General features: G+C 43.8%; 1 protein-coding gene across 2 annotated transcripts in view; it reads right to left on the minus strand.

Annotated features, from left to right (window-relative positions):
* GALNT14 (polypeptide N-acetylgalactosaminyltransferase 14) overlaps positions 1-22,819 on the minus strand; it is a 473,304-nt gene that overhangs the window by 52,654 nt on the left and 397,831 nt on the right. For both annotated transcript variants that reach the window (XM_069768378.1, XM_069768379.1), the window contains exons 6-9: positions 18,782-18,903; positions 18,572-18,659; positions 14,708-14,792; positions 11,408-11,511 (exon numbers count right to left, since the gene is read on the minus strand). In XM_069768378.1, the coding sequence (XP_069624479.1) occupies positions 11,408-11,511; positions 14,708-14,792; positions 18,572-18,659; positions 18,782-18,903 (399 nt within the window). The remainder of the gene's footprint in view (positions 1-11,407; positions 11,512-14,707; positions 14,793-18,571; positions 18,660-18,781; positions 18,904-22,819) is intronic.

Genomic DNA, 22,819 nt, shown 5'->3' on the forward strand with positions numbered 1-22,819 from the left:
ATTTGCCTCCAACACTTTTCCTTTCACTTTTTCCCCATTATGTAGACAGGGGCAAAATTGTTTGGTGAATTGGAACGCGCGGGGTTAAAATTTTGCCTCACAACATAGCCTATGACGCTCTCAGGGTCCAGACGTGTGACTGTGCAAAATTTTGTGGCCGTAGCTGCGACGGTGCAGATGCCAATCCCGGACATACACACATACACACACACATTCAGCTTTATATATTAGATGGGGGACAATATTACTGGAAGGGGAACAGGATGGTGGCTGTTATACCAGGAAGTGCCCAGGATGGATGACATTTATACAGGATGGGGGACATTATTACAATTTGGGGTGGGGGGGCAACACGTATGTCTTTATAGGATCAAGAACGCTATAAGGGCTCATACATGTGACCAACATGCAGATGGGGCCGCCGGTGTCTGGAATCATGGGCAGAAGTTCATCTTCTCTCTTCCGTGTCACCTGCGGCGGTTATCTTGCACCCCGTGTACTGGCGCACCGTGTGTACTGGCGCACCGTGTGTACTGGCGCACCGTGTGTACTGGCGCACCGTGTGTACTGGCGCACCGTGTGTACTGGCGCACCGTGTGTACTGGCGCACCGTGTGTACTGGCGCACCGTGTGTATTGGCGCACCGTGTGTATTGGCGCACCTTGTGTACTGGAGCACCGTGTGTACTGGCGCACCGTGTGTACTGGCGCACCGTGTGTACTGGCGCACCGTGTTGTGTACTGGCGCACCGTGTGTACTGGCGCAGCCTTTTTCTTGCGTTTTCTCGCCCGGACTTCCGGCAATATGATAGATCTCGGAATGTTGCGATCTGCCGGAATTGCAGAAAAGTAACTTTGTGCTGCAGAGAAAGTTTCCTGTGTGAATGTGATAATGAGTGATACCGTATGGGAGGCGTGCAGCGCGCCCGGCACTTCTGTAAAGAAAAATGAAAAACAAAAGGTGGAGAAAAGCCGCGCTGAGCGCTGCCAGAGGCTTGAAATTCAATCAGAATATTGACTGCGTGGATGCATGGCTCCAGATAACACGCACAGAATGGCTGCCGGGATCCCAGAGGAGGACACTTTCACTCGATGAGTCAATACATTCCAAGGGAGAAAAAAACATACGGAAAAACTGATTAAGCGGATTGAGATTTCCATATATTCTGCCCGGTACGTAAACCAATTTGTCACTCTCGATACGTCTGCGACAGGGCGACCGGCCTATTTTCATTAGTCGGAGACCGAGGATCACGGAAGGGAGATGTATAAATATCTGAGACTGCCAGACATATTTTATTTATCAACTTCCCAATAAAGAATCCGTCGCCCTATCACCTCTCTGAAATATATCGTCCCGCTGGTGGCTGCTGACAGCGGGCCGGCAAGAATAACGTATTACCCACCGAGCCATGTGATCACGCCTGAGATCTGCTCACATCTGCAAAGGAACCTTCCCGGGCAATTTCTGGCACAGGAATGAATGGAATACCACAGTATGTATTTAATTAGATTAGTGGAATGATAACAGCAGCAGAAGTGGAGGATGATGATTTTGTGGAAGAAAGTGACCTGTCTTCTTATGGGATGATGTGTCTGAGGACAGGACTGCATGTGACAGGGGCAGTGTTCCAATGCGAGGAAAATCATAGTCTGAAAAAGGAAATATCAGGGTACCACAGCAGTACAGAGTATTTAAAGAGAGGAGTGAGTTGAGTTTGTGGGTGAAAGTGACCTGTCCATTCATGCGATAATGTGAATGACGCCGCCGCCGAATATGACGGGGACAGGCTCACAATATAAGGAAAGGAATGGGAATGAGAGGGAAATCATAGTCTGGCCAAGATCACACATACGCGATATACGGCCGAGTCTCACAGGTGAAAACCCAGCTCTGGCGCCGGCACTCCGGAGCGGAGCGTGCAGCCGCACAGCAATACATGGAGCTGCACGCTCCGCTCCGGAGAGCCGGCGCCAGAGCTGGGTTTTCACCTGCGAGACTCGGCCGTATCTCGCGTATGTGTGATCCTGGCCTTTGAAAGAGGAAGTTTCAGGGTCCACTAGCAGTACAGAGTATGTAATAAGGGAGGGTGTTGATTTTGTAGGAGAAAGTGACCAGTGCACTCATGTGATGATGTGAATGAGGGCATGGCTGCATGTGACATGGGCACTTGGGCAGTCTTGCAATACCAGGAGAAAGAGATGGAAATTATAGTCCGAGAGGAAGAATCAGAGTCTCTCAGCAATACAGAGTATTTAATGAAAGGAGTGTGTTGAGTTTGTGAAAGAAAGTGACCTGTGCACTCATGTGATGATGTGAATGAGGATACTGCTTCATATGACAGGGACAAACTTACAATATAAGAAGGGGAATGAGATGGAAATCATAGTCTGAGAGAGGGAATATCATGGTCCCAGAGCAGGATAAAGTATTTAATGAGAGGAGTGTGTTTCTTTTGTTGAGGAAAGTGACCTTCCCACTCATATTATGTGTGAATGATGACAGGGCTGCGTGTGAAAGGCGCAGTGTTGTGATGTATAGGGAGGAATGGGAAAAAGAGGGAAATCATGGTCTGAGAGTGAAAGGATCAAGGTAGAGCAGTGCAGAGTATGTAATGAGTGGAATGTTTTGATTTTGTGGGACACAGTGACTTGTCCACAAGTGATGATGCGCATGATGTCAGGAACAGTTTTACAATGCAAAGAGAATGAAAGGGAAATCATAGTCTGAGAGAGGAATCCGGGACCACCAGCAGTGCAGAGTGTTTAATAAGAGGAGTGTGTTGATTTTGTGGGAAGCAGTGACCTGTCCCTCATGTTATGATGTGAATGAGGACATGGCTACATATGACAGGGACGGGGTTATGATATAAGGAAAGGAATGTAAATGAGAGGGAAGTATAAAGGACCCACAGCAGTAGAGTATTGGAGGAGATGAGTGTGTTGATTTTGTGAGAGGCAGTAACCTATCAAGTCATGTTGAAGTGAATGAGGAAAGGCTGAATGTGAAGGGGCAGTCTATGATGTGAGGAAATGGCAATGAGAGATAGGTCAGGATCTCCAGCAGCACAGAGTATTTCAGGAGAGGAGTTAGTGAGGACACAGCGGCAGGGAGGTCACACAGTGATGGTAGATGGAGCAGGGACTAAGGCAGCTCAGAGTAATAATGTGATGAATTCTGACTCCGTTTATGTCGGTTTAATCTTTTTTTTCCCTAAGGAATAAAGGTTTTTCTAAATAAATTCCTCCTGGATCTGGTTAACTCTTTTTTCCCCTGTTTTGCCTGGAGTAGTCTGAGCGCTGAGAGCGCACTGATTTGGACAACCAGATGATCGTCTCCTCCGACGTGATGCATTTTTTTTTTAACAGCGCACCCGGTGGTCGTTCTTGGTATTGCACCCAGAGTCACTGGAAAACAGCAGCAGCGGGTGAAGAGTTACGACAGCCCAAAACACTGACTACACCTTTGCCTCCATTAGTAATTAGAAATACTTATTTTCTGCGCAGAAATATCTATTGTTTCCTTTCTGAATTAAATAGATTCTTCCTCTGTGTAAATTAGCTGAACCGTGAAGCCTGAGTATTTATGGGGCATTGACTTGGGGGTGTTTTTTTTTTGCAATTCTTCCCAGTACTAATGCCTTTACTCAGATGACATTGCTCTAGTGGATGGGTTTGGGGGATGACTATGGCGGCGTCTATCACGGCCCTCCGGAAGCCTCCGCGGCGATGCTACCAGCTGGAGCGCTGCTGTCTGCTCCTCGATAATGGAAAGTGTCAGCGACTAAACTCCGGGCTTGTTCTGGCTCAGTCATGCAAGGCTTCTCCTCCTGACACCAGACACGGTTCTGTTTCTAAGTAATTCCATTTGTATTTGTGCTCTTGTCACATTCCCCAGACAGATACAGACGGGTATCGAGTTTTCCTTCAGCTCCATCTCATTAAATCTGTAAGTCGGGGCAAAATGTGATGCACAAATAGGCTACTTAATATGGCAAGTGTCGTCCATTTACAGAGGAAACTCACAATCCCATTGAACTCAATCAAGGCCGTGTCAAATTAATAGGCTGGGGATGTCCTGTAACTAACAAACTACCTACGAGGAATTACCAAGGTACCGCCGCCGTCTTAAAAAACAAATAACTGCTCCTAAATGGGATCTAATCCACAGCATAGCTAATTTAATTTCTGATGCAAAGTTCCAAATCCCCTGCATGGACAAAGAATGAAATAATGTATCAGATCATGTGACCAAGGAGTGAAACAATGTATCCAGTTCAGCTCTGGATACAGTGAGGTGCAGTACCCAAAGCAGCCACCGGGTGGCAGCAGGAAGAAAGTATGCTGGGATATACCCAAGGGGTCTCAACAAGGAGAGAAGAACTAGAAGTTTCAGAAATAGTAGTCAAGAAATAGAAGTAGTTTGTAGGCCTGAGGTCAGAAATCAGGGTGTGGGATAATAAGTCAAAGCATACAAATCCAAAAATAGGCATTGCAAAGACATACACTGGTCACCAGGCTCAAATGGCATCCTGACTATATCAGTGTTTGTACCGAAAAGTAACATTCTACAGCCACCACTAGAGGGAGCTCAGGAGCAAATGGAAGACATAGGACAGAATGCAGTAAGCTCCTGAGCTCCCTCTGGTGGTGACTGCAAGGAGCTGCATGTTATAATGTATCTGTCTAAAAGGGGATTTGGAGCTTTGTGTCAGAAAGAGGGAGCTCCGATGAGAAATTAACCAGCACAGCATCATGGTAAGGGGTGGAGGTTCACTTTAAGCTTCTCATGAGAGAGTCATGGATAAAGTATTAAATGGAACATGAGCTTCTTTCTATGGCGATTTAGGGTATGCGTGGCCATGGGCGTCAGGGTCACAGTGGACCATCTGTCCACCACAGGAGGGGAGTATACTGGGGAACTTTAACATTTAAAAAGGGGTTATTACTTGGTTAAAAATGATCAATGAAGTCTAAAATAGACCATAGTCCAGTCTTTAGGGGCATAAGCTACACCCAAGGTGAGAAAGTAAAAAAAAAAAATGTATCCAGAGCGTGACTTGTTTCTTTCTGGAGGACCGGTTATGTTCCACCACTTCCTTTGGGCACTGTGTAATACTTCTTTTCCCCTGCGGGGGCAGTGCAGAGAATTTGCACACTATCTGCTGGCCGCTCTTGAATAGTAGGAATGATTGCTGGGATCAGCTTTACTTTTTGTAGGTAACACATCCAACTAAAACAGCTGGAACAAGAAGGAAAATCCCTTTAAGAACATTTACAAAAAAAAAAGTACAAAAAATCTGTTTAGAGGAGAAATAGAGAACTTTGTAAGTAATACAGAATTAAATGAGAAACGCAGCGGGAGATTTGGTGTGAGAAGCGGGGACAGGACGTCAGCTAGAATTATAGACATGGAGGTTAGTGCAGATTGTGAGGCAGCGAGATGGGAAGCGGAGAGCGGAGATAACAGGACCTGGCACTAATCACAAGGAGGAGGCCGAGGGGATTAGACGAGTTATCTGCCAGCGACAGATGAAAAGAGGCATCTCACCTGCAACACGGGAGCAAGAAGGAAGCCGGACCGAGCAGACACCCGAGACTTGTCCTTGGGAACAGGCGGCAATAGACAGGCGGAGATCAGGTCCCGAAGAAAAATTCCACAAAAATCAAGATATGCCATATCCATAGAGATCCCCAGCGATCCCAAGATTAGCCCCCTGGATGGAGTGGAGCAGCGCATGTTCGGGGTCCACTCCATTCATCTGTATGGGACTGGCGGAAAGAAACGGGCGCTGTACTGTGCAGTCCCATAGACAATGAATGGAGAGGATGGCGAGCATGCGTATCTCAGCTCCGTTCAGGACAGGACTGCGGAGTACAGCGCTCAGCTTTTCCCATCACTCCTATAATAGAACGGACGCTGAGCATGCGCACCTCCGCTCCATTCAGGACAGGACTGCGGAGTACAGCGCTCAGCTTTTCCCATCACTCCTATAATAGAACGGACGCTGAGCATGCGCACCTCCGCTCCATTCAGGACAGGACTGCGGAGTACAGCGCTCGGCTTTTTCCATCAGTCCTATAATAGAACGGACGCTGAGCATGCGCGCCTCTGCTCCATTCAGGACAGGGATGCAGAGCACAGAGCTCGGCTTTTTCATCAGTCCTATAATAGAACGGACGCTGAGCATGCGCACCTCCGCTCCATTCAGGACAGGACTGCGGAGTACAGTGCTCAGCTTTTCCCATCACTCCTATAATAGAACGGACGCTGAGCATGCGCACCTCCGCTCCATTCAGGACAGGACTGCGGAGTACAGCGCTCAGCTTTTCCCATCACTCCTATAATAGAACGGACGCTGAGCATGCGCACCTCCGCTCCATTCAGGACAGGACTGCGGAGTACAGCGCTCAGCTTTTCCCATCACTCCTATAATAGAAGCACGGTGCAGCGCTGGGGTCCTGGGTTCTAATCCCACCCAGGACATCATCTGCAAAGAGTTTGTATGTTCTCTCCATGTTTGCATGGGTTTCCTCCAGGTACTCCGGTTTCCTCCCACATTCCAAAGACATACTGATAGGGAATCTAGATTGTGAGCCCCATTGGGGACAGTGATGATAATGTGTGCAAAACTGTAAAGCGCTGCGGAATATGTTAGCGCTATAAAAAAATAAAGATTATTATTATTATTATTATTATTGTTATTAATAGAACGGACGCTGAGCATGCGCACTTCCCTCCATTCAGGACAGGGCTGCGGAGTACAGCCCTCGGCTTTTTCCATCAGTCCTATAATAGAACAGACGCTGAGCATGCGCACCTCCGCTCCATTCAGGACAGGAATGTGGAGTACAGTGCTCGGCTTTTTCCATCAGTCCTATAATAGAACGCACGCTGAGCATGCGCACCTCCGCTCCATTCAGGACAGGGCTGCGCAGTACAAACCTTGGCTTTTTCCATCAGTCCTATAATAGTACGGACGCTGAGCATGCGCATCTCCGCTCCATTCAGGACAGGGCTGTGGAGTATGATGCTTGGCTTTTTTTCCGTCAGTCCTATAATAGTACGAATGCTGAGCATGCGCACCTCCACTCCATTCAGGACAGGAATGCTGAGTACAGCGCTCGGCTTTTTCCGTCAGTCCTATAACAGAACGGACGCTGAGCATGCGCACCTCCGCTCCATTCAGGACAGGGCTGCAGAGTTCAGTGCTCGGCATTTTTCCGTAAATCCTATAATAGTACGGATGCTGAGCATGCGTGGAGCGCCCCCGTGGGCAGTGGGGTACTCGGTACGGGGTCCATCGGTTTTCAAGGGGGATGTCATGGTGGCTGACCCGATCCGTGGCCCTGGGACGTCTGTTGTAAAAAAGGGAAAGGTCTTTAAAGGGGAAATGTTCGTGACGCCACCTGTGGTATTCGGTCAGGGTGACAGACGCTGCTTTAAGGGGTCCGCTGGGGTGATGTCATGGCAGCTAGATGGTATACCTTCCCACAGGTGAAGTATATCCCCAGGGCTTCCTAGTGTGTAGATGGTGGATGGAGCAGTGAAGAACGAGGACAAAAGGTTGCAGTCTCTTTACTGAAGGCTTCAGCATCCACAGTCCAGAGGACCAGATCACAGGGCAGACAGAGTCCGGCCAGTCTGAAGGCAAGTCCAGAGTCCCCTTATCCAGGTGAAAATCAGTAGCCTTCCTCTAACACCTGGGTGTTGTAGTACCTTACTGCTAAGCCTCTCATAAGGTCCTCACAGATGTTGTAGATGTTATCGATGTTATCTCTCTCTCTGTCCCCCAGATGGATAGGACAAACCCGTATGACCGGTGGCTTGAGGCTTTTTACAGGGACTCTATCATGCCCCAGCCTCTCGTGGGTGCCACTTTGCCTCCTGGGTATAGGGCGGATCAGTAACTTGCAATTAGGTATCCTGCCAGTCTCTGGAGCAAGGCATAAAGGACTGTTGCTCCCTCGGTGTTCCGGCTACCGGGATCCTGCGCCTCAGAAGGAGGCAGCCTGTGCAAGGCAGAACTCCTTCTGGCATCCACTCCTTTGCTATGACTTCTTCACCCTCTCTACAATACAGTTCTCTTTTTGTGTCCTTTCTTAGGATGCTGCCGCACTTAGGGCAGGCGCAGCTCCGTGTCCTTCTGTCTAGGCCTCTGACAGGCTCCCACCCCTGTCAGGGACCAACTACCTGAGCAAAGCTCAGCCAGCAACTGCCTAACTTCCTCTCCAGGCCACCAGTTTTACCTAGTTGTGAAGAGTGCCCTAATAAATAGGAGCATAGCTCCCCCTGGTGGACTGGAGTGTGAAATGTGTTGTATGTTTGTGATACCTGGTAAAGAGATCTCCTTTATTGCCTCCAAACGTAACATCACTCCCCCCTAGAGGAGAATGATATTACTGCAACGACCAAGACCCTGGGGTGCTGCATGCGCACCTCTGCTCCGTTCATGGTGGGGTGTGGAGCACAGTTCTTGGAATCACTGGGGTTCTCGGTGATCGGACTCTCCGCAATCAGCAAGTTCTCCTCTATTCGATGGAAAGGGGTTAATTTCCTTTTTTCTTTTTTAGAAAAACCCTTTCATGAAAAACTTAAACAGATTTAATAAAAAAAGTTTCTCCTTTATTCTTCATCATTTATGCAGGTAACAAGATGGAGCTGGGGAGAGCCCCTCGCCGCCTGCTTATTCTCCAGATCCCATTGCCTGAGTGGTTCCGATCTTCTGGACTCAGATGTTCCAACATTGCAGCTGCCCGTTAGGTCCTGCCTCAGTCCCAGTTTGCACAGGATCACCCGCTCTCCGAGCAGGACTGCCCATTTGTGGGTGAGATCTGACTGTTTCTTTTGTCCGGGCCATCTCCAATCTCCAATTTTGTGAAAGCTGGATCTGAATAATCAGGACAGTTCCTGCAAAGCCAGGATAGTTGGCAACTTTGTAATATTCCCATAAACTTATGCCATTGCCTCACCATGGAGTAGGGCCCTGAACCTATGAGGGCCAGCGAAGAGCTTGCCCTACAACCATAAAATTAAAATTCCAGCTGCCTGCGGCCACCACTAGGGGGAGCTCCCTGTATGCACAGTCCCACAGATAACACTGTGCTCCTCCTAGTGGGGGCAGCAGTCTCCAGCAGACCTCTCCTGCTGTGAAGCCCCCTGACAGGCAGAGTAGACCCTGAAGATAGGGAGTAGTCCGCACCAACCTTGGATGCTGGGGGTGATACCTGTACAATGTAACAGCGGTCACTATAATATTCTTCCATGCAGTTAATCAGCATCTACATTATTCTGTGTAGTAGTGATATCTGCGTGCTGGACCCCCGGGACCCCCATGGAGGATATTGACTAATTGAAACCTAAGATAAGAAGTCATTTGAATCGATTTCCGCTTTCGAGATTTCTGCACTTTCTATTCTTTCCCAGGATCTCTCATTCAGTTACTGGCACGTTCCGAGTTGCAGAATGAGGGTTAATAATTCATCTTTATGGTAACGGGGTCGTTTTACATCTTCTGTGATTACTGCGCGGGAGGTACAATGAGCTGCGGGGGCCGTCACCGGGGGGTCACACCCTCCTCCACATAAAGGGAAACGACCTCATTAGTTTGTCAGTAGGACTGCGGCTTAGTGCACAATGTAGCACCGACATATACCGCAGCGCTGCGCCCAGACCTGCACCACAACATTAGTCCCTGTCCCCATTGGGGCTCACAATGTTGTATTCTCAGTCACATCCACTAGGGACACATTCGCAGAAAATCATTCTAGCAGTGTATGCCATTATTATTTATGGGCACTGTGTGGAACCATTTTTGTGTGCTGTATGCTGCACTGTGTGGTGTTGTTCCTACTTTCGATTGAGATTCTAATACTTGGACAATATACGGTGCCGCTATTTGAGTGTGATATGTTGCTGTCACTTTGGCAGTGTATATCGTTATTATTTTTTATGATGGTCTTATATGGTTACTGTATGGCGCTATTATTCTGCAGGTTTATGGATGGATATGATGCTGCTATTTGCGTGTTAATATATGTTGCTGTCACTTCTGCATGTGTGTGCATTATTATCTTTTTACGGGCACTGTATAGCGGTTTTATTTGGCAGGAGTACATAGCTGTTATTTGTGCTCTGTCCATACACACGGCTCTGTCTAATGAGACCCATAAGGTGCTAATATTTGGGCACTACGTTGTGCAGGTGTTTGTTATATGTTGCTATAATTTTTGTTACGTTTTGTGTTGCTTTTATATGGGCACGGCGTGGCGCTCTTTTTGCTGGTTGCTATTTTTCAGTATTAGTTTCTTTTATTTGCACAAGTCAATGTTTATTGAGACTCGTGTGGTCCGGATATTTGGGCACTTTATTTTGCTGTTATTCGGGCGCGGAATGTTTTCATGATCTCACTATTGCATGTTCCTGTAATTTCATTCTTTTTTATGGTGCAGTTATTTGGGCAGTGTGTGGCTGTCCTCTATGGTGGGGGCAGGTGACTATTTCGGGTGCTATATGCGACTGTGATCTGAGTGTTCTATGTTGCCGTCCTCTTACCTGTACAAGCCATTATTATTCTCTTCTATGGTCCTGTTATATGGGCAGTGTATGGCAGAGGTCCCCAACTCCAGTCCTCAAGGCCCACCAACATGTCATGTTTTCAGGATTTCCTTAGTCTTGCCCAGGTAATAATTGCATCACCTGTGCAATGCAAAGGAAATCCTGAAAACATGACCTGTTGGTGGGCCTTGAGGACTGGAGTTGGGGACCTCTGGTGTATGGGCCTCTTCTACGGTGACTATTATTTCAGCACTATGACGGGGAGATCATCTCTTGTTGTAACAGAATATCAGAGATTTTTAGCACATTTTTTTTTGGCCTTTTCACTTTTTTTTAATTTTAGAAAAAGCGCCAGGAGCGCAAGAAAAGGCTCAATATTATGGCAAAATTAACCGATGCTGGGAGAATAATAAATCCTCCCCCTATATGTTGTATTTGAGCAATTATCTTATTACCCCAACCCTAGAAGAGGCCGTCCTACCCTTCCCCACCTCTTCCCCGAGTCCCATAATCTCCCCCAGTCACCGGGTGCTGTTTATATTAGGAAAGCTCAGAAAAAAGCTCATGCACCGAAATTATCATTTCTACTTTGACGATTTTCCTGTAAATTCCCTGATGGCGAAAATTTGCAAAAAAATATAAGAATCTTAGCAACTAAACTGATCCAAGGAAACAGAATGTTCGGTGTATCCGTGTCTGTAGCAGTCACCAGTTACTAAGTAACCACAATGGAATCTTCCCCAGTATTCCGACCCTTTCATTATCAGGTCCATGGACATTTTCTACTTTAATTTTTTTTATTAAACAATTTTATTTATTTTTATATTTTATTTTTTATTGTTTCACTTACCGAAATTCTCTCCTCCCCAGATGTCCATGGCGGTGTCGTACTTCCCCAAGTGATTGAACCAAGACTTGTCTATGACGAAGAGTCCCCCAGCGATGACCGGGGTCCTGCGGAGAACACACGGGGGGCACAATGTCAGACTAAAATGGGGAATTCTCATATTCTCACCCCACCGTACTACCTGCCCACTTATTTCTCTTTATTTTGTAATCGTTAATTATCCTCTTTTGACTTTTATTATTCCAGAGTATAAAAATAAGAAACTGAGTTTTTACCCCTAGGATCCGGCGCTTCCTCTCCGCCGCTGCTCAGATCTTTACTGACCTGTTGCAGTGATGACATCATGTATACAGCACTGCAGCCAATCAGCTTGTGCCATCTCCAGCAGCAGAGCCTTAGAGTATCAGTGATTGGCTGCAGTGGTAAAGATTGCTGTAGACCTGAAGTCACTGCTGCAGGCAATGAACAAACACCGGAGCCGTGGTGGAGAAGCAACGACGGAGTCAAAGCGTAAAAGCCTCAGTTATTATTACATAGAAATAAAAGTTCACACAAGACAACCCCTTTAAGAACCACTTTTGTGGTTTCCGAGCATGAACCCCCTATTTAAAAGGTCATACTAAAACATTGCAATTGGATTAAGGTCAGGACTTTGACTAGGCCACTCCAAAGTCTTAATTTTGTTTTTATTAAGCCATTCAGAGGAGGACTTGCTTGTGTGTTTTGGACCATTGTCCTGCTGCATAACCCAAGTGATCTTCAGCTTGAGGACACGAACAGATGGCCGAACATTCTCCTGGATTTTTGGGAAGACAGCAGAATTCATGGTTCCATTTACCACAGCAAGTCTTTCAGGTAGTGAAGCAGCAAAATAGCCTCAGACATCACACTACCACCACCATATTTTACTGTTGGTATGATGTTCCTTTTCTGAAATGCTGCATTACTTCTACGCCAGATGTAATGGGACAAACACCTTCCAAAAAGCTCAACTCTTGCCTCGTCAGTCCACAGAGTATTCTCCCAGAAGTCTTGGGGATCTTCAAGATGTTGCCTGGCAAAACTGAGACAAGCATTTATATTCTTATTGTTCAGCAGCGGTTTTCGTCTTGGAACTCTGCCATTCAGGCCATTTTTGCCCAGTCCTTTTCTTATGGTGGAGTCGTGACCACTGATCTTAACTGAGGCAAGAGAGGCCTGCAGTTCTTTGGATATTGCTGTGGGGACTTTTGTGACCTCTTGGTTGAGTTGTCGCTGCGTTCTTGGAGTAATTTTTGTCTTTGGTCGGCCGGCCACTTCTGGGAAGGTTCGCCACTGTTCCATGTTTTTGCCATTTGCGGCTAATGGCTCTGACTGTGGTTCACTTGAGTCCCAAAGTTTTAGAAATGGCTTTATATCCTATTTCCAGACTGAGAGATCTCAATTACTTTGTTTCTCATTTGTTCCAGAATTTCTTTGGATCTCGGCATGATGTCTAGCTTTTGAGGACCTTGTGGTCTACTTCTCTTTGTCAGGCAGATCCTATTTAAGTGATTTCCTGATTGAGAACAGGTGTGGCAGTAATCAGGCCTGGGTGTGGCTAGAGAAATTGAACTCAACTTCCTAAACATGTGAGTAACCACAGTTAATTTATGTTTTAAGCGGGGGTGGGGGGGCAATAATTTTTTCACACAGGGCCCTGCAGGTTTGGATTTCTTTTTCCCTTAATAATAAAAACCTTCATTTAAAAACTGCATTTAGTGTTTCCTTGTCTTATCTGTGTCTAATATTTACATTTGTTTATTGATCTGAAACATTTAAGTGAAAAACATGCAAAAAAATAAGACATCAGGAAGGAGGCAAACATTTTTTCACATCACTGAGTATAAAGTTTTTGTGTGTTTTTTTTATTGCGGTTAAATTTAATTTGAAAGTTTGAAATAAAAATTTAGCTTTGTGTCATCGTTTTCTGTGAACCATAACTTTTTCATAAATTTTTATACTGGAACAATTTTCCTGTCTTATTTTCTTAATCTCGGGATCCGGCCATTTTTACCCTTCATACTAATTTTTTGCTTTTTTTTCCTGTAAATATGCTTTTAACATGTTTTCTTGTTTGCATATTGAAACAATTTTTTATGCTAAATTTGGTTTCACTTTTATGTAACTTTTATATATTTTTCTATACTAATACCAGGGAAAAATGTAAAGAAAAATGCAAAATGTGTTTCTATTTTTCACTTTTTTAAATGTATTTTTTACAACCACAAAGGACCACTAAAAACATTTTAAATTTCATTCAGCTCTCCAGAAAAATTATTTTTGCATATTCTACTTTTTTTTTTCAGCAAGCCGCTGCAGTTTCTATAGCGATTCAAAGTTGAACTTTTTTTTTAGTCCTGTTTTATTATTTACTTATTTTCTTGTTATTTTTTTTTTTTACACATTTTTCATTTTCATATATTTTACTTACTGTGCCCCACATAAGGTCTTAAAATATTTTTATGGGGGGGGCATTTTGACATATTAATAAATTATTTCTATTGCTGAGATCCCCTGTAACTGGAGCGGGTATAATAGTCCCGGTTACAGGGGAAAGTCAGCCTTGTGCCTGCATAGCAGCAGTGACTGGGTCTCCTAGAATTCAGCAGGTCCTGCTCCCTCGCTGCGATCACATGAGCGTTGGTCTGGAGGAAGAAATGCTGACAGCGATTTCCATACCTGTATACACAGAACTCGTTAAGTATTGTGTATATAGCGATAGGGAAGGAAGAAAAGCTAGTAAACCATCTCTGCCTTCACTATGAGGAGTCTGGCTGTGTCTGACTGCTGACTCCTAACTGCATGATCTTGTGCAAGCAGATAACTTTGCACTGACATTTTAACGTCAGTGCAAAGTAAAGTGTGGACCGCTTGGATGCGTAAAGTTTAAGGGCAGTCTTGAACCTGTGATCATTGATCGCTTGTACAATACTGTACACTGTAAACACTTCTATTGCCATTTTTCTGTCCGCTGATGAAGCTCCCACCTACGTCTGACCGCTTAGACGCTCAGTCGTTATTCACTATGGCATCTAAGCAGTTAATCTGCTGAGATTAGAGCTATCTCCTGAACCTGCCCCTTACATACCGCCAACAGTACGTTTTTCGACATCAGTCGTATACATTTTTGTCCACAATGTACAGAATTTAACAGAAAACTTTTTAAAGTCTCTGTATGAAATTAGGGGCCTTAGGAGAATTCTTTTTTTGCTGCTGCTGATCCCGGCCCAGGACTGATATGGGTATTGACATTTTTTTATGTGTTTTGGTTATTATACTTACTTTATTGGTTCTGTGGGGTCCAATCTTTTAGCTTTTTGTTCGGTAGTGAGCTGCTCCCATTTAAAGTGCAAACTCCAGTCAAAGCCTAATTAAAAAAAAAAGAGTAAATTATGTATATGTAAATAGATATAGAAAATGTAGCAGAATTTTTTTTTTCAAAAACAGCGCCACTCTGTTTAATTGGCTTTATCTGGTACCCATAGAAGTGAATAGAACTGAGCTGCAATACCAGACACTGGCCATATACAAGAGTGGCGCTGTTTGTTTATGGCAGCAGATGGGCTTTTCTAATTTCTTTCCACCCATCTAAACTAAGGAAATAGTCTTGTATCTAAAAAAACAAACAAAAATTAGTAATAAGATGCATATTCCTAGAGAACTCTGTTGCGCCAAAAAGCCAATTTTTTACCTTTAAGGCTATTGGCAAGGTGAAAGGGACCTATAGGTGAAGCAGTAGACAACTAATAGAGGACCAGTCACCAGGTCAATGACAGCCAGTTTATGCATCTGTTTTATTCCTGCTACCCCCCTTATTATTCATGTTTCTTTTTTTTTCAACGCACCACACTATTACAAAGAGGGGGCGTGGCCTCCAGGGTAATTATGCAGAGCATTGTAAAGACACGCCCCAGAGGATCCTGTGAGACACACCCACTTTTATAAAGACCATAAAAATTAGCACCAAATAAAAAGGCTCATATCTCTTGAACCGTATAGCGAATGTATGAAAAAAAAAACAAAAACACAGAATAATCAGTTCTGGTTAGGACTCTGCTTTAACTTTTAGGGACTGGTCTATGGTCTGCTGAATTTTAGGGACCTGGTATAAAGTCTGAATAAAAATAAAAGGGGTTGGCCTGGGGTGTACTGAAATGTATTGGGTGGTTTAACGTATGACTAATTTTAGAGGTCTGTTCTGGGGTCTGAATATGTTTATGGAACGGATTTGGGGTTTGGATTAATTTTATGGGTTTCTTTGGGTGGTGAGGGTCTAAATTAATATTAGGGGTCTATGTTTGAGGTTTGAATGAGTTCGGGGGTCTGAATGTGTGATTTTTTCTAACAAGTTTTCATGATAAAGCAAAGTCGGTAATAATGATTTGCGGATTTTTGTCTGACCTGATTACTCAAAACGACCCCTTTCACCTATGAGAAAAATTAGCATTTAGTCCTTGAATGATGATGTCATATGATGACATCACCTCATTTCTACAAGTAGAAGGTCCTTTGTAATAGACAAGCAATGATTACGGAGGCCGACTGTCTGCAGCGCTCTTCTCTGCCCTCCCGGGAAGGTAGCCGCATATGTTATTCGGTAAGCACATAAGTTTATGCACGGTTAATATAACAGCACGGAAGCCCGGTGGGCATTAATTACAATGCCTCATATCCGTGACTCCTCTCTGCTACTAACGTAAATTGTAATCCGCCGGCAGCTTGTTTTCCACATTAGGCGCAGCTTTCCTGAATGGGTCTGGATCTGCGGTGGAGGAAACATCTGCTCGGGTGGAAGGTAAGACAGTGCGCCCTGCTCATCTGTAATCCCTCCACACGTACTCCACGTAATGCTCCCGAGACCCGGCGCACACAGGGAAATGAAGCATGTAATGTAGAATAAAATGTAAAAATAACCACGATTCCAGACTGTAAGGAGAAACTTTATACCAAAAATATCACTCCACTGAAGCAGTTAGGCAGCAACAGACCCGGACTGATTTGGGGGAACCGTGCAGATCACAAAGTCCTGGCTGTCCCCAAATAGCACTGATCCATATGGACAACAAGAAGGAGAAGGTGACAGAGCTAAAGTGCACATTATACTCAGCCTCCTATGACCCTAGGCCAGCGTCAATAAAACAACAAACTAAACATATACAAGAATATATCTACTATACTACAGCCCCTATGTACAAGAATATAACTACTATAATACTGCTCCTATGTACAAGAATATAACTACTATAATACTGCCCCTATGTGCAAGAATATAACTAATATAATACTGCCCCTATGTACAAGAATATAACTACTATAATACTCCCCTTATGTACAAGAATATAACTACTATAATACTGCCCCTATGTACAAGACTATAACTACTATAATACTGCTCCTATGTACAAGAATATAACTACTATAATACTGCCCCCTATGTACAAGAATATAACTACTATAATACTGCCCCTATGTACAAGAATATAACTACTATAATACTGCCCCTATGTACAAGAATATAACTAATATAATACTGCCCCCTATGTACAAGAATATAACTACCATAATACTGCCCCTATGTACAAGAATATAACTACTATAATACTGCCCCTATGTACAAGAATATAACTACTATAATACTTCCCCTATGTACAAGAATATAACTACTATAATACTGCTTCTATGTACAAGAATATAACTACTATAATACTGCCCCTATGTACAAGAATATAACTACTATAATACTGCTCCTATGTACAAGATTACTGCTTCTATGTACAAGAATATAACTACTATAATACTTCCCCTATGTACAAGAATAAAACTATTATAATATTGCCCCTATGTACAAGAATATAACTACTATAATACTGCCCCCTATGTACAAGAATATAACTACTATAATACTGCCCGTATGTACAAGAATATAACTACTATAATACTGCTCCTATGTACAAGAATATAACTACTATAATACTGCCCCTATGTACAAGAATAAAACTATTATAATATTGCCCCTATGTACAAGAATATAACTACTATAATACTGCCCCTATGTACAAGAATATAACTACTATAATACTGCTCCTATATACAAGAATATAACTACTATAATACTGCCCCTATGTACAAGAATATAACTACTATAATACTGCCCCCTATGTACAAGAATATAACTACTATAATACTGCTCCTATGTACAAGAATATAACTACTATAATACTGCCCCTATGTACAAGAATAAAACTATTATAATATTGCCCCTATGTACAAGAATATAACTACTATAATACTGCCCCTATGTACAAGAATATAACTACTATAATACTGCCCCTATGTACAAGAATATAACTACTATAATACTGCCCCTATGTGCAAGAATATAACTAATATAATACTGCCCCTATGTACAAGAATATAACTACTATAATACTCCCCTTATGTACAAGAATATAACTACTATAATACTGCCCCTATGTACAAGACTATAACTACTATAATACTGCTCCTATGTACAAGAATATAACTACTATAATACTGCCCCCTATGTACAAGAATATAACTACTATAATACTGCCCCTATGTACAAGAATATAACTACTATAATACTGCCCCTATGTACAAGAATATAACTAATATAATACTGCCCCCTATGTACAAGAATATAACTACCATAATACTGCCCCTATGTACAAGAATATAACTACTATAATACTGCCCCTATGTACAAGAATATAACTACTATAATACTGCCCCTATGTACAAGAATATAACTACTATAATACTGCCCCTATGTACAAGAATATAACTACTATAATACTGCTTCTATGTACAAGAATATAACTACTATAATACTTCCCCTATGTACAAGAATATAACTACTATAATACTGCTCCTATGTACAAGAATATAACTACTATAATACTGCTCCTATGTACAAGAATATAACTACTATAATACTGCTCCTATGTACAAGAATATAACTACTATAATACTGCTCCTATGTACAAGAATATAACTACTATAATACCCCTATGTATAAGAATTTAACTACTATAATACTGCCCCTATGTACAAGAATATAACTACTATAATACTGCACCAATGGAAAAAAAAGTAGCATTCAGAAATGTGTGACATGTCTCTTACCTCCTCTGAGATCTGAAGATGCAGCAATATATGCAAATGTGTCCAAGTTGATGATGTCGATCACAGGACTCACAACACGAGTCGGCTCCTGAGTACATAAATACATATATGGTAAATATCTGCATCCTCCTCATTTTTTAGCAGTTAACTTCTTTTTTTTTTTTTTTACATTTTTGCAATTCATTTCCATTGTTATTCCCCTCTTCTCACCTCTTTCACTCTTTTCAGCAGTGGAGGGAGCCAGTCCTTATTGACTTCACAGTGACTGTCTAGGAAGGTGAGCACTCTGGCCTTCGCAAGCTCCGCTCCTCTCACTCGAGACCGGATCAAACCTGCTTAGATAAAATAAATGTGGTCACTGAGAAGATACATTTAAAGAAAGAGTGAACATATTAATCATTAAGAAAAAATGTAGGGGGAAAAGGATTGTTGATAAAGTACCTTAATTTTCAGACCATAAGACTCACCCCAAATTCAGAAAAATAGGGAAAAAAATAATTTTTATGTGAAAACAGGAGTCTGTCTTATAGTCCAAATTTAGCTTAGTGGTGGCGGTGGAGAGGGGTCACAGGAGGCAGTAGCAGGGTCACCACTGGAGTGGGGCGATGCTGCGGGCCCTGGACTGGGAGGAAGGTATGTCACTGCGGTGTGAGGCAGGAGCCATTGATCTCCCGGTGGTGGGCTTCAGGAAAATGTCGGCGGTGCGACGCAAGAGCAGACTCAAACCGGTGGTGAGCTTCAAGAAAATGGCACCAGAAGCGGCGCATGCGCAGATTGAGATCTTGTCCCATCACCAGGAGATGAATGTGCGCAGCGGGGACTCAGCTCCTACCACAAACGGCTCACGTTTTCCTAAAACCCACCTTGAGGAGATTAATGGCTCCTTCCTTGCACCACCAGTACACACCCTACTTCCAGGCCAGAGCCCGCAGCATCGCCAGCTTACTACAGCAGCGACCCTTTCTCCTGTGACCCCACTCCGCCACCTCCCCCTATTTTTTCAGACTATAAGACGCATCCCCATATTCCTCCAAAATTTGAGGGAAATTGTGTGTTTTATAGTCCGAAAAATACGGTAAATGATAGCACTCAGTGCCAGTCTGCTGCTTCTAAAGCCAACATGATATTGTCCAGTGGTCAGGAAAGCATGGCTTCTAGAGAAGAAAGTTTTACTTAACTCCGTCATAGAGTTCTGACATGACCACATTTTCTTTAATCTGTCCAGTTTTTGGCAGCAGTAAGAGAACTGGAGAGAATTCAAAAGCGTAACCAAATTAATAAGAGGTGTGAGGATAGATTATGATGACGGGTTGGTAAAACAAAATGTATTTACTCCTGAGATGAATAAGCTGATGGGGGGGTTGTGGATTTGTCCGGTGGCCAGTAGGGGGCAGAACATTTAACACGAACATAAAAACAGTGCAAAATATTAGGAAGGAGAAGGATGGCAAATTTTCATTAGGGCTTATGCACACTGCTATGTTACGCTTTTGGTTTGGACAAAGCCATATTTTAAGTGCAAACCCTCCAGTCACTGATGACAATGGACCTCGAAAATCAGATATTTAGATCGTACATTATATTTATGCAATCACTACATTTTCTAGACAGTAGAGAACCTCAGGGGCTGGTCTAATTTACATAGAGGACCCACCCCTGAGGACCACATATATTTCTTTTACAGCAATTAGCAGCTCATCTCTTAAGATTTGGAAGTGAAAGGGGGCTGGTTTTGTCAAGACTTTGGCTTAGTCAAGGGAAGTATCAAATGGCAAAGTATCCACCTACCTCCCTCCTTTGATGGACTCCCTGGTGCATGCTATTCATTTTACTGATGGATGTTTATATTAAAGGGGTATTCTGGACTCGTACAGTGATGACACATCTATGGAACCTTACTAATCCTGTGACTAATCACTGCTTTTTTTCGGCACAGTAACACAACGCGGCTCCTAGTCACCCAACTAGGCAGCCATCTGCAGAAAGTTGGTGGCGGGGGAACTGCGGCAACGCTGAAGACTTTCCATCTGGCAAGATATATGAGGGCCTCAGTGGTAACACGACGACTTCTGATGAAATGGGATACACCTTTCAATATAATGTACAGCTGAGCTGCATGAATGAAGCTGAGCTGCAATACCACAAAGAACCTGCAGAGAGGTGTGGCGCTGTTTTTTATAATAAAAAAAAGAAGCAGCTGTGATTTTCTGATCCTGGTACAAGCCCCTTGGGATGTGTTGACCCCGCCAGTGCCAACCTGAAGACCTGACATCTTGTAACATGGATTTCTCTGTAAAGGTTCCGGAAGATTACTGCATCCCAGGGATGAGACCCCCGCGCCGCCCGCCTATTTACCGCAGGCGTCCTCCTGCTCTGTATGCATCGTGTTGTCTTTTGAAAACGTGACTGGAGAACGATGAGACAGAACGTGCGCCAGATCATAAAAGCGAATTTGAGATTCAGGACTCGGAGAGTTCACAGGCGAGACATACACTTTTCGGATGTTCTCCGGGGTCTCAGCAGGATTCGGCGCTTTCAGCCACACCATTTGTAATGCAGATTTACTATGTAAACGGGATAATGTTAGAAAATACGACCCCGTCCCGGACACTGCCGCGCACGAGAACATAAAACCGCAAATATTATTACTGGTGAGGCGTAAATATTTCTCTGTACCTTATAAATATGGAGTCTGGTCTGGATTTTATTGTGGGTACGGGGGTAATCGCCTATTCGTCACGCTCTACAGCCCCGTGGCACCGAAAGAGAATTATTTCAGAAAACAATAATGTAAGGACACCATATGGCAGGTTATTTAGCCCCATGTGGTGGCATTGCTGAGGCAGAATCTCTGCCTTACCGTTTCCTTTCTTCCAAAGTGATCGAAGACGCATTTTGACCAAGAGACCGACGCAAATTTTTTTCCATCTGAGCAAAATTTTTCACCTGTTGTATGAAATGGACCGAACATCCTGCAGCCAATCAGATCACTGGGAATTACAGCAGCAGGAGAAGAGTGTGTTGATCTTGTCGGGAGGCAGTGACCACACTACAGGTGCGATGTTAGTGAAGAGAAGGGTGAAGGTGGCAGAGTTAGTCTTACGTGCACATTGATTGTGGAAAGGAGCAGAGCCCCCAGCAGCACAGAGTATTTCAGGAGAGCAATGTATTGATTCTGTGGCAGACAGTGACCTCATGTGTTATTATAAGAGGCGGGAATCGGAATAAGAGGGAGGTCACAGACTAAGGGTATGTTCTCACAAGGCAGATTTTTGTGGAAGGATCTTCTACCAGGAAAATCGAGAAAAACTGAAAATAGATCTACGCCGCTTGAGAAAAAAAAATCTGAATTATTGCAGATTTTCCACTTTCCAATGCATTCGGTAATATCCGTGGCAAAATATGACCGTGACGACTCTGCATCCGGCTTTGTCACAGATTTTGTTGTGTATTTGCTGCAAAATTTTGTTTTTACATAGTAGAAGGAGTAGGCTCTGCAGCAGCACAGAGTATTTTAGGAGATGACTGTAGTCACCGTCTGTGATAAGAGCAGCAACAATATGCGAGGATGAAAGAATCTCGGCACTGAAAAGCGGCGGTGCTGCCGAGAAGGGACGATCGCCGCCTTTGGATTGTGCCTCGATGTTACATTTTATCAAGTGTTAAATGTTTGTTTTTGTTTTTCTATTAACACTAAATAATTGTTGTCTTTTTTACCTGCACAAAAAAAACTACGAAACATAAATTTTCAATAAATGTGTAAACGGCAGGAGCCTGGAACAATCGCACGCTCCCTCGATAGAGCAGGAGCCGTAAAAGTGACACTTGGCAGGAAAAAAAAATTGAAAGACCAGAAGAGGCCTCCGTCATTTTGATAACTAATTTACCTTGTTGCACAGAGGAGGATCAGGCTATGAATTTTAAAGAGTCCCCGACGCGCTTTACTGCACATCTATCGCCACAATCTCCCGCCATCACGCGAACTTCCTTTCCAACTTTCTTCGCTCAAAACAAAGATTGAATCAGCGAAGACGGAACAAATGCACATTGGATTCCCAGATAAAGCGATGCGCACGACATGCTCCATCCGCCGGAGGTCATAAACAGCGCCAGACGACGGGCGCATAAAGATCCCGCGTGATCGCAAGGTCGATGGATTTGGGATAATACTGAAATGTTTTGCAAAACGTTAAATAACTCATTAGACGGCAGTGATTCGGGACCGGACCCCTGAGAACATGTCAGGGT

This window comes from Ranitomeya imitator, chromosome 5 (assembly GCF_032444005.1).
Source record: "Ranitomeya imitator isolate aRanImi1 chromosome 5, aRanImi1.pri, whole genome shotgun sequence".
Lineage (NCBI taxonomy): Eukaryota > Metazoa > Chordata > Amphibia > Anura > Dendrobatidae > Ranitomeya > Ranitomeya imitator.